This window comes from Budorcas taxicolor, chromosome 22, assembly GCF_023091745.1.
Source record: "Budorcas taxicolor isolate Tak-1 chromosome 22, Takin1.1, whole genome shotgun sequence".
Classification (NCBI taxonomy): Eukaryota; Metazoa; Chordata; class Mammalia; order Artiodactyla; family Bovidae; genus Budorcas; species Budorcas taxicolor.
In genome coordinates, this window is record NC_068931.1 from 35,800,828 (window position 1) to 35,813,978 (window position 13,151).

General features: G+C 36.9%; 1 protein-coding gene across 3 annotated transcripts in view; it reads left to right on the forward strand.

The window, feature by feature from the left end:
• The window catches only part of USP14 (ubiquitin specific peptidase 14), a 72,622-nt gene that overhangs the window by 16,870 nt on the left and 42,601 nt on the right, over window positions 1–13,151 (forward strand). For all 3 annotated transcript variants that reach the window (XR_008201389.1, XR_008201390.1, XM_052660304.1), the window contains exons 6-13: window positions 3,346–3,404; window positions 3,971–4,101; window positions 4,986–5,066; window positions 5,454–5,539; window positions 6,186–6,300; window positions 8,742–8,807; window positions 8,957–9,049; window positions 9,982–10,110. Coding sequence is in view for 1 of the 3 variants with exons in the window: in XM_052660304.1 (XP_052516264.1) it covers window positions 3,346–3,404; window positions 3,971–4,101; window positions 4,986–5,066; window positions 5,454–5,539; window positions 6,186–6,300; window positions 8,742–8,807; window positions 8,957–9,049; window positions 9,982–10,110 (760 nt within the window). In the remaining 2 variants the exon portion in view is untranslated. The remainder of the gene's footprint in view (window positions 1–3,345; window positions 3,405–3,970; window positions 4,102–4,985; window positions 5,067–5,453; window positions 5,540–6,185; window positions 6,301–8,741; window positions 8,808–8,956; window positions 9,050–9,981; window positions 10,111–13,151) is intronic.

Consider the following 13,151-nt stretch of genomic DNA (forward strand, 5'->3'; position numbering starts at 1 on the left):
GTGGATATGCTGTGTTTGGCTATCCAGTCGTCAGTTGATGGACATTCGGATTGTTTCCACGTTTTAGCTGGTATAAGTGATGCTGCAGTGAACATTCAAGCACAGGTTTTTGGCCAGATGAGTTGTTTTCATTTCTCTTGGTTGTGAGCAGGTTGCTTGTTCACATGGCAACTCTATCAAACAACATTTGAGAAACTGCCAGACTGTTTTCCAAAGTACCATTTTACATCCTCTCCAGCAGTGCTCGAGAGCTCCCAATTTCTTTGCTTCTGTGCTAGTCTTTTTAAACAATATTCAGATTTATTAAACAAGTTTTTAAAAGCTCTAGGCCGTTGTGTATAGTGCTGCTATAAACATTGGGGTGCATGGATCTTTTTGAATTTAGTTTTGTCCAGATATATGCTTAGGAGTGGGATTGCTGGATCATATCGTAGCTCTATTTTTCGTTTTCTAAGGAACCTTCATAAAGTTTTCCACAGTGGCTGCACCTACTTACATTCCCATCAACAATGAGGAGGGTTCCCTTTCTGTACACCATCTCCAGCCTTTGTTATATGAAGACTTTTTAATGATGGCCAGGACTGTTGTTAAGGTGGTACCTCATTGTAGCTTTGATCTGCATCTCTCTAATAATTAGAAAACTTGAGCATCTTTTCATGTGTCATCTATATGTCTCTGTAGAAATGTCTGTATAGGTCTTCTGCCCATTTTTGGATTGAGTTGGCTTTTTTTGCTGTTAAGTTCAATGAGCTATTTGTATATTCTGGAAATTGATCCCTTGTCGGTTGCGTCATTTGCAAATATTTTCTCCCATTCTTTTCATTTTGCTTATGGCCTTCTTGGCTGTGCAAAACCCGTTTGTTTTTAATAATTGAATTATATAGAAACATGTAGAAATGATTTATCCCAGAATGAACACATCCCTGTAACCAACATGGATCAACAGAATCCCGTTAGCACTCTGAAAATCCCCTCACCAATCCCTTCCAGTCCACGGCCCCTACCCTTCTATCCACAGTTGTATTCACCTGACCTCATAGAGTAATTTTGCTTTTTTTGAACTCTGAACTCTGAATGAACAGAAGCATCATATTATATATTGTTTGAGTCTGGCTGTGTTTGGCTTTTCCATGTGGTGTGTGTGTGTTCATTTTTGTTTGTGCCGTAGACTCCACCACTGTATGCATGTACTACCAAATAGTTACTCTTTTTTCTGTTGATGAACATTTGAGTTGATCTGATCTATGATTGATTGGTAGTGAATATTTCACAAATGGTTAAAATATAGTCAAGACATCCTCTTTTTGTAGGTGATCAAGTATAATAAGCATTAAGTTTATTACATTCAGATTGTCTATATCATTTTTTTATTTATTGACTTGACAAAGATTGGGAAAAGTACTCTATTGGTTCTTTGTCTGTAAACACTCAGTGTTTTTATCTGTTAAACCTCTCAGTACTTGTGTCCATTGTTCTCTTCTCTAATTAATGGTTTTTCTTTGTAAAGTTCATTATGAATGTTGTTTGGCTGATTGGATAGTCTTACCTTAATTACGAATTATATGTTTTCTTGGCATTATATTGACAGTTTTGGGGAGATGGTATTAAATTATCTATGATCTTCCTATTTCCAGTTATTAAAAAGAGATTGATAATTCATTAATGCATCTTTCGTCATAAATGTCGAATCGTTACATCCTGTGTATGGCTATGTGAATGCTTGCGTATGCATGCTTAATTGTGTTGGACTTTTTGCGACCTTATGGACTGTAGCCCACCAGGTTTCCAGGTTCCTGGAAAATATGGAATTTTCCAGGCAAGAATACTGGAGCACATTGACATTTCCTTCTCCGGGGATCTTCCTGACCAGGGATTGAACCTGCGTCTCTTAAGTCTGCTACACTGGCAGGCAGATCCTTTACCAGATCAGCCACTGGGAAAGCCTGTTACCCTGTAGCTAGATGTAAATTCATAACAGCAGTCCATTATGTGATGACATGGTTCAGTGATGTTACGGGATGCACTTGCTTTATGAGTACTTCATTTTAACTTCAGAAGTGCCCTTTAAAAGTGCTAAAGTGTCTGACAGGGAAACTGTTACGATTTTTAATTTTTTAATGAGCATATATAATTTAGGGGCCTTCCCTGGTGGCTCAGCAGTAAAAGAATTTGCCTGCTAATGCAGGAGACATGGGTTTGATCCCTGGGTCGGGAAGATCCCCTGGAGAAGGAAATGGCAACCTGCTCCAGTATTCTTGCCTGGAGAATTGAAGCCCATGGAAAGAGAAGCCTGGTGGGCTATAGTCCGTGGGGTTGCAAAGAGTTGGACACAACTGAGTAACTAACACTTTCACGGATTATTGTATATTAAAAAATTAAGAATATTTTAGTTGTAGGAGTTTCCAAAAGATCTAAACACGTTAAAAAAAACAAGACTCTTCAATTAAATATAATTTAACATTTTCTGTGACCTCTTTCATTCACTTATATAAGCACAGAGTTTTTGTTTTGTTTTAATTGAAATATAATTTATATCTAGTGAAAGGTATGCATCTTAAGTGTTGGATGTGAGCAATTTTGACAAATTCTATATGACTCATCTTATAGTCAAATTAATGGAACATTGTTATCATCTCAGGTTAGTGTTGTATTGTACCTTGTCCTGGTCAGCTGCTCAGCACTTCCCCATTGCCCTGTGTTTAATATTATCTGAATGAAATATTTAAGTAGATATGGTGGTTTGAATATTTCCTTGGGTGACCAGTCCTTTGTACTGCTGTAGATTAACTGAGATTCATAAAAATGAATTTAGAAATCAGAAACTCCTCGAATAGAGGAGCCTGACAGACTACAGTCCATAGGGTCACAGTTAGTGCATGCGCGCACACACACACACTTCATTTTATAGGTGAGGAAAATGACTTGAAATTTATTTTGTGTTTATAAGAAATTAGTGCTGAATGTAGGCTTATTGATTTCCATTTAATGTTTTTGATCCAAAGCTTTTTTCTTCATTTCTGAAATTATATTTTGTTTTCTTTGTAATAATGGACATTAAATATGTACCTTTTTGTTATGCACAATTTGTAGAAAATATTATAGATAAGTTAAGACAGGGGAAAGAATGTAAAGTAGGCTTCATTTACCTAAATTCCACTTTTTTCTTAGCAGTTGTTTTTGCCCATATTATTCTTTAAGGAACCAAGACTGGAAGAGAAGTAAAAATGGTGGGGACAGCTCAGGGAAGCTTACAGTTGAGGGTGTCAGTGTCCTAATGAGCCCTTTGAACTTGTTTCTTCCCGTCTGAGTTTCAGAATCTCTCTAACTCTGTCCTACTGCTCATAGGTATGCAGGCGCCTTGAGAGCTTCAGGAGAGATGGCGTCAGCACAGTACATTACTGCAGGTCAGTATCTGTATATTCTACCAAAAGTGTTTACTGAATACTTGCCTTCAAAATCAGAGAAGGCAAGTTAGTTTTAAAAGTGTTCAGGAAGTATGTTTAAGCATTTAAACATATTTCAGATTGCAGTATTCAGGAGTTCAGTACAAGGCAACCAAGTGTAGGCTTAAAGGGAGGAGTGTTGGGAGTGGCTACCTAATGTCCGGATAATGTCTCATTTGTAGCAGTTAAGCCTGTTTGATTCCTGGGCAGAAGTTGTGTGTTCTCTGTACTGAATGAATATACACTGCTTTGTTAGGAAGGCAAAGGCTGTCATTGGATAGAGAGATTTAGTGCACCAGCCAGAAGTTGTTTATAGCTAGTTATTGCATTATGAAGTCTTCTGATGAGTTCTTTAAGATTTAAAAACAATTTTTTTTTCTTATTAGGGATTCAGCAATTGCAAAAGGAATAGATATACTTAAAAATAATAAGCAGTTCTTTATTAATTGAGAATTAATTTACAGTAGCTTTTATTTATATTAACTATGTCACTATTTTACTAAGCAGGTATTTGCTTTGTTTTTAAGCCCTTAGAGATTTGTTTGATTCCATGGATAAAACTTCTTCTAGTATTCCACCAATTATTCTACTGCAATTTTTGCACATGGCTTTTCCACAGTTTGCAGAGAAGGGTGAACAAGGACAGTATCTTCAGCAGGTAATCAGGGCAAGCGTTCTGTGGTTTTCATTTTGTACGTGTAAAACTTAGGTGTTCTACACTGACTTACTAAGCTCTATTTGGAAATACAAATGCCAGTCCCCTCTAGTTCACACCACCGTTATCTCTTGCCTGGAGAGGTGCAGTAGTCTGGTAACTGACCGTCTTGCTTCTGCCCTCTCTGGTGCTTCTCTGCATAGCCCCCAGAGTCCTTTAAAGAATGTAAGATTATGTTGGTTCCCTTGTTTTCTGTCTGGGTCCTAAACAGTCTCCTGCCTGCCTGCCTTTCCTGCCTTGTCATGTACCACTGTTCCCCTTGCAGTTCTCTCCAGATACACTGGCTTCCTTGCTATTTAAAAAAAGAACTCTCCACACATCCTGTTTCTGTAGGGCCTTGGCTATTTTTCCTTTGGCCATCAGATAGGCATGTGCCTTGCCTCCTCCCCTCGTTCAGGTCTCATGGCTCAGATGTCAAGGCATCAGAGAGGCTTTCCTTGACAGTCCTACTGAAAGAGCACACTCCTCTTTCCCTAATCACTTCCTACTCCCATATTGCTTTTTTTTTTCTTTTGAATTTGTTCTGTTTTGTTTATTTATGTTCCCCACTAGGACTTTTTTCTACTCTGTTGACTGCTATGTAGTCCTTGTATCTAGGATGGTGTTTAGCATAATGAGTTCACTAAACATCTCTTGAATGAATAAACAAACTATTCTGGAATGCTTCATTGTTTTGAAGGTCATAAAATATTTAATTTGGCTTAATATTTAAAACAAAACAACTTTCTTCCCCTTCCCTAAGGAAATAGTAATTATTTTGGAAGTATTTTGTGAATCAAACACTGTATCCGCCAGGATTAGTTACTGTGTCACTTTTTAAATTACAGGATGCTAATGAGTGTTGGGTACAAATGATGCGAGTATTACAGCAGAAATTGGAAGCTATAGAGGATGATACTGTTAAAGAGGTAATTGAAATATATTTGTGTAGGCTTTGAGTTTCCATTCCATCCCACCCTAAAAGTCTTGAAGTAAGTACATCTTAATAGATAGACATGTCCTTGAATACTTGAGATAAATGAATCTGTAGTTGGAATTTGACAGCTTGAATTTGACAGCTTGCATTTGACGCTTGAATTCAATGTATTATTCACTGAATTTAATCCGTTACGCTTACTCAGCATCTGTAATTTTTTGGTAATATTTTTTGATCAGTAGAAAGGTTTTGCAGACAGGGATTACATTAAAAAAAAAACTTAAATATGCATTACTAAACTGGATTGTGTGGGAGGTGATGTACATTAATATCCGTGTGAAGTAAAATTGGAATTTTTATTTCATCTAAATTTTTGCAGACAGATTCTTCATCTGCCTCAGCAGTGACACCTTCTAAAAAGAAAAGTTTAATTGATCAGTTCTTTGGAGTTGAATTTGAGACGACGTATCCTTATAAGCCAAGATTCATATAAACTGTAATCATAACTTACTGAATATGAATTGGTATAAATAGTATTGTTGACTGGAGTGGTGGATGGGATACGAAGGGAAATGGTTAAAAAATATGGAAATTAGGAATTTGAAAAAATACCCATTGGAGTGATCTTGAAGTTTTTAGATAAATGGACTCTTTAAGGACATTCATTATTTTTTCCTAAGAATATCTTCAACAGAATGCCTCATTAATTCACCTCACAGAGAATTAATTTTTAATTGTATGAAATGGGATAAATCAGCAAAATTACATACATGAAATGGAAGCAGTTAATAAACATGAATTTAGCAGAGCAGCATTTTCTAGATCATGGGTAGATGTTTATCTTTGAGTTATTAAGACCATTTTAAGACTATATAAATACCAAGTTATTTGCTGAGAGTTTATCCTATTTTACACATTCATTACTCCATATTGTTGGTAAGTGAATGAGCATTTTTAAGTATTGAAATGAATCTCTGCTGGGAGACTGAAATGTTTTAAATACCAGTGAATGATGTTATTAATTTTAAAAGCATTGGGATAACTTATTTTGTTAGAGATTATATAGCAAATTGAATGGCTGTTGGCATATTCCTTAACTTACTTTGCACAGCATGAAATGTACAGAATCTGAAGAAGAAGAAGTCACTAAAGGAAAGGAAAGTCAGCTTCAGCTTAGCTGTTTCATCAATCAAGAAGTCAAGTATCTTTTTACAGGACTTAAGTTGGTAAGGACAGTTGCAGTTTATCCACATGGTTTGTGGATTCTTTTATTTGCAAATACACCTACTTGCTAACTTTTATTTGTAACCCCAGTACTCCTGGTTCTTTCCTGGTCACCTGTAGACATGCGCAAGGTGGCAAAAATTCTGAGATGTGTGACTCACCCTGTCTCACCTGAGGTCCTCTGCCTTCTAGTTTCAGTGGGAACTAGTATGCGTCTTGCAGTGATTTCATTGCCACGTTTCTTGAATTTTTGTGCGTTTGTAGGCGATCTTGCTGTGGATAGTGGCCTTCTGGCATGCTGCTGCAGTGCTGTCTGGTGTCCTAAGTGCAGGAAGGTGGTGATGGCCTTAAGGAGAGAATAACGTTGGTTAGATCAGCTTCATTCAGGGTTGAGTTACAGTGTACTTGGCTTCGAGTTCAGTGTTATTGCGTCAACAGTGTGTGTTAAGGTGTCATTACACAGCAGAAAGACTCATAAAACAAGGCTTTATATTGATGGGTTGACAAAAATGTTATGACCAGAGGCTCGATGGAGGCCTCGGGGGGCATTGTAATGAGGATATGTTAATACTGGCGAGATAGACGCTGGGATTGGCCCGTGCAGATGAGGGCCTGTAGACATTCTGCCATTGCACTAGATTGCAGTTGAGGCCCTAGAATTTAAGTGACTTTATTGGTTTGTGGCAAAGCCAGATCTAAAACTTGGTTCTCTCACTATTCAGTTAGTTCTGTCTCCCCACTGTCATACTAAAGAACCTATTCTAGTGGGCACATTGGTAAAATAGAACAATTTTGCTTGCCTGTCATTTATTTGATAGTTTGGGGGAATATGTACATCTCTCTTAATTTTTTTTTTTAAACGTTGGCTGCACCTTGCAGCTTATGGGATCTTAGTTCTCCCACTAGGAATTGAACTCATGCCCCCTTGACAATGAAAGCAGAGTCCTAAGCACTGGACCACCAGGGAATTCCTCAGTATTCCTAAGTATGTACATCTTTTGAAGGCTAGGCAGTGAATTGGGGCAAGTTTCATGGCATCAAAATGTTAATTGGAGAGTGTGGGATAGAATGTTTTGACAAGGACTTTCCAGGATATTTTCATAATAATTTTATAAAACTCAATGAAAGCTAAGTATACCTGGAACATCTTGATGATGGTGGATTGATGATAGTAATAAATAGTTAACCTGATCAGTAAGCTCTAGTACATGGGGATGCAAAGAGTTGGACATAACTGAGCACATGTTAAAAATTTTTACAAAGTACCAGATATGCTTTCATGTTTTCATGAGATGTTAACATTAATTGTCTTAGTAATTTTAAATGCTTGGTCATCATTGGTTTTATCCTTGAGTAATTTTGCTCCACATTTCTTTACCTCTTCATTGCGGAGTAAACTTGGTTAAATGTTAAAAACTGACTCCATAGTGATTCCTTTTGTAACGTGGCTAGTAAGTTTTAAAAATCAAAGCTGGAACGATTTTTATGCGAGTATTAGACGATTCTTGCTGCTGTTGCTGCTTAGTCACTCAGTTGTGTCTTACTCCTTGCAACCATATGGACTGTAGCCTCTGAGGCTTCCCTGTCCATGGGATTTTCCAAGCATATGGCTGCAGGTTGCCAGTTCCTACTCCAGGGGATCTTCCTGACCTGGGGATCAAACGTGAGTCTCTGGCGTCTCTGCATTGGCAGGTGGATTCTTTAGCACTGCCGCCACCTGGGAAGCCCCCAACATGCTTACTGAGCATAGACTGTGTACCAAATAGTTCTCCAGGTTTTCTTCATGTATTAACTCGTGTAATTCTGACACCAGCACTGCAGTGAAGTGCTGTCACTGCCAGTACAGATGATGCCCAGAGGGAGACCTGTGTTGCTCAGTGTCACCCAGGCTGTAAGGATGGAAAGGCAGACACTGGTTAGAAGATGCAAGGGCTGAAGGCTTTCCCACATCTGTTAGATTAACAGGTTTTCTGTGTTGCAACTTTTCTCAAATTTAACAATAATTGATTGGTTCTGGAAGGCTTAGCTACATAAAACATAAAGAACAAGAGTTACTTACATTCTCTTCCTTTCCCTCTAATACAAATATTCTGACGATCCGTAAGTAGAAGAATACTATGAAAGGTTTCCTTATGTTGTATAAAACACAGTAGAAACTCTCAGAATCTGACCATTTGGATCATAAATTAAAAGACTCAAATATGATTTACATTCTGAAGAGTTCATGCAAATAAAGACAAATTATTTTCATGCCTTTTAAGAACTAAACCATATCTAAAAGCCTTCTTACTTTGTCTTCATTCACAGTATTTCTCAGGGGTATAAATCTGTTGACATACTATATATTATCTATTAAATAGTCCTAATTTTTTAAAGAATTAAAGATATAATTCTGTATTGCAGAAGACTTTTTTTTAATGTTTGGTCTTCTGTTCTTTTTTAGCGACTTCAGGAAGAAATCACCAAACAGTCTCCAACATTGCAAAGAAATGCTTTGTACATCAAATCTGTAAGTTTTGGAATCCCAATTCCATTTAATCGAAAGGTTGATTGCTGGTTAATTAATGTTACCCAGACTTTGTTTTTACCAAACTGAGGAATTAGAAACTTGTATGGCATTTGCATGTTACAGAATTTCTTTCCATTTTCTCTCCTTAGTCAAAGATCAGCCGGTTACCTGCTTACTTAACTATTCAGATGGTTCGATTTTTTTACAAAGAGAAGGAATCTGTGAATGCTAAAGTTCTTAAGGTTAGTAATGATTTACTGTAATAATTATAATTTTTGAAGGCAATTCCTTATTTACAATAGATTTCTTTATTCTTTTAGAACTCACTTCAAAATACTATAGAGAAGTTATTAATATTAGGCAAGTGGTTATTAATCAAGAATATATATTGGAATTGTCTATTTTCCCTTTTCTTTTAACATATGCATGCCTGCCCCTCAGTCCTGTCCAAGCATCTGATTAAGTGGGGCCTCGGGTCTTATGTTTTTCAAGAGTCCCAGGTAATTCTGATGTATGCCCTCCTTTCCCCAGTAGTACCACTAGACCAGATCCTCAGTTGCAGAGATACCGGTCCAGTAGGTTTGGGGACAGGAGTGGGCTAAGTGGCAATATAACACACTGTATTCTATGTGATTCCTTTCTTCCAGGTGAAAGGAAATTGTTAAATTACTGGTGCCCAAAGAATAATCATTTGATGTCAGAGCAAGCCTTATGATTTGTCCATTTCATTGAACTGTAGCTCTGCAGTGTATCCATAGGGTACACTGATCCTTCGGGAATGGGTATATAATTCTAACCTCTTGAGCTGAATTTCATTAATACATTTTCAGATATATTTAGGGTTGTATAAGCAGGTTAAATGTAGTTGAAGAAATCTGCTAGTTTAGTATTTCTGAAATGCTTCATTTGTTTAAAATTTTGGTAGCTCCTCTGTAGTTAGTTTGATTGGTTAAAAATATTTACGGAGAAGTTGAAAAGAATTTTTGTCTAAAAATTAGGGCCAGATTGAAAATAAGAACTATATTTTCAACTGCCTGGGTCCCCACATGATTTTTACAGGTCTTATTTTCAGCTTTATTTGCATATGAAAGCAGTAATGTAAAAGTGTGATAAATATTTTAAATAACTACCTTTTAAATTCTGTTTGCACTTTTTATTTTTGGCTTGTATATAGGATGTGAAATTTCCTCTTATGTTGGATGTGTATGAACTATGTACACCAGAACTTCAAGAGAAAATGGTTTCTTTTCGATCAAAATTCAAGGATCTAGAGGATAAAAAAGTAAATCAGCAGCCAAAGACAGTAGGTTCTTATTGTTCATTTTCTAACCTTAACATGTTTATCTTTACTCTGTGTTTAGTATTCACTTTATATTGTTAATCTGTTAGTAATAATGGGTGAATCTATATTTGGCATATATATAAATCCTACATGTATTGGTAAAGCCCTTAAAGTTTTAGATATATTTTAGCATAAGGAAAAGGACTCTAGCTATGCTGAATGGGTCCTTTATGATAGAATAAACATAATAGTTCCTTTTCCTCTAAAATCTGCAGCTTATATTCTTTTAAAATTTATTTTCTCAAAGCATTTCACATAACATCTTGCCTTGTAAAATTTAGTGTATTTTATTTTTTTTTTTGTAAGACATGACATTATCTCCATTTCTTAAAATGGATTGGTATTACAGAATATTGCTTCCTTTATTGCGCACTCTGACAGCTAAAGTTGTATCTTTTAATAAGTGCTAATGGTATGCACCTAACTGTTACAATTATAACCTTAGCAACTTTATATTTAATAAATTATATATTTTAAATTCAGAGAAGGCACAGCTGAGTTACATGTTTTCTTGAAAAGGAAAAAGATATTTCCTGGTAACTAGGAATATTTCCAGTGTGATATTACATACCAAATTTTAAAATAAAATTCTTCTGCAGGTTTTGTGTATTAAAAGCAGTTTTTAAAATTAAACTTTGAGATAATTGTAGAATCACATGCAGTTGTAAGAAATAATAGAGTTCCTCGTTTCTCCTAGTGGTAACAGCTCGCAAAACTATAATATAATGTCATAACTGGAATATGGACATTGATATGGCCTAGATGCAGTACATTTTTCTTATCACAAAGCTCTCTCTTGCTGGCCCTTTGTAGCCAAGTCCACTTTCCCGCTACCCCCTTCATTCTTATCAGCAATGTCTTGCCAATCTATTTTCTTTGAATTCTTGCCAGAATTTGGTAGTGTCACTATTACTTTAGCCACTCGTGTAGGTTTGCAGTGATGCTTGCTGTGGCCGGAAGGCTGATGGTGTTGAGCCCGTCGTCATGTGTTTCTTTGGCATCTGTCTATGTGCCCTCTTTGATATCTCTTCATATTTTCTGTGTGTATGTGTTAGTTGCTCAGTTGTGTCTAACTCTTTGTGACCCTATGAACTGTAGCCCACCAGGCTCCTCTGTCCATGGAATTCTCCAGGCAAGAATTCTGGAGTGGGTTGCCAGTCCCTTCTCCAGGGGAATCTTCCTGACCCAGGGGTTGAACCAAGGTCTCCTGAATTGCAGGCAGATTCTTTACAATCTGAGCCACCAGGAAAGCCCCTTGTTTTTCTACCCACTTGCCATTTGGTCTTTTACTCTTGAATTTTGGGAGTTCTTTATATTCTAATCCTATATCAGATACATGGTTTCCAAATATTTTCTCCCCGCCTGTAGCTTCGTCTTTTCATCCTATTAACAGGGTCTTTTGAAGAGGAAAAATTTTTAAATTTTGTTATAATTCAATCTGTTCTTTTCTTCAGTTACTCTTGCTTTTAGTGTTATATCTAAGAAGCCATTAGCTTGTCACAGGCTGTGAAAGTTTATGCGTATGTTTTCTTCTAAGGTTTTCCTGGTTCCTCCGGTTAGGCTTTTTGATTCATTCTGGGTTAATTTTTGTATGTGAGATGAGGTATAGGTCCAAATCCTATTGCATGTGAATATTCAGTTGTCCCAGCACTACTTGTTGAAAAGACTATTCTCTTCCCATTGAAAGGTCTTTGCATCCTTGTAGTGATTCAGTTGACTATAGATGTGCTTGTATTTCTGGACCCTCAGTTTTTTTCTGTTGGTATGTCTGTCCTTAGGCCAATACTGCAATCTTTTTTTTTATGATTTTATTTAGTTTTGACTGTGCTGTTTGTTGCTCCCTGGACTTTTCCTTAGTTATGGCAAGTGGGAGCTCCTCTCCAGTTGTGGTGTACAGGCTTCTTGTTGCAGTGGCTTCTTTCCTTGCAGAGCACATGGGCTCAGTAGTTACATTGAATGGACTTAGTTGCTTAGCGTCATGTGGAATCTTCCCAGACCAGAGGTCGAACCCATGTGCTCTGCACTGCCAGGCGAATTCTTTACCACTAAGCCACCAGGGAAGCCCAATTCTACAGTCTTGATTACTGTGGTTTTGTAGTAAGGATTATAGCACAGTACGAAACTTCAGCTTTGTTCTTCCAGATTGTTTTGACTTTTCTGAGTCCCTTTTATTTCCATATTTATTTTAGGATGAGCTTGTCCATTTCTTCAAAAACAACTGGAATTTTGATGGAGATTGCATTGAATCTGTAGATCGATTTGGGGAGTATTTCCACTTTAATAGTATTAAGCTTTAGAATCCATGAACTCACTATAGCTTTTATGTAAGTCATTAAGTTTTTCAACAGTCTAATAATTTTCAGTGTACGTTTCTTGTACTTTATTTGTAGCTATGTTATTATTTTTGATGTCTTTGTAAATGGCATGCTGCTAGGTCACTTCAGTCGTGTCCGACTCTGTGCGACCCCATAGACGGCAGCCCACCAGGCTCCCCTGTCCCTGGGATTCTCCAGGCCAGAACACTGGAGTGGGGTGCCATTTCCTTCTCTAATGCATGAAAGTGAAAAGTGAAAGTGAAGTCGCTCGGTTGTGTCTGACCCTCAGCGACCCCATGGACTGCAGCCTTCCAGGCTCCTCCGTCCATGGAATTTTCCAGTGTAAATGGCATACTTTTTCCAATTTCATTTTTGCATTCACCAATTGATTTTTGTATATTGATCTATATCCTCTACTTTGTTGAAACAGTTTTTTTCACTTTTTTTTGTCTCTTATTTTTTGAGAGACTGTGTATAGAATTGATGTTGTCTCTTAAATGTTTGGTAGAATTGTCTTGGTCTGATAATCTTAGTGTGGAGAGTTCTTTTCCAAGAGTTTTTAAATTAAAAATTCAACTTTAGTTACGGGCTATACAAGTAATTTATATCATATTTGGTTTGTGGAGTTGTTCCATTTCATCTAGCTTGTCAGTTTTACATGTAGAGTTGTTCCTGTTATTCAGGTGT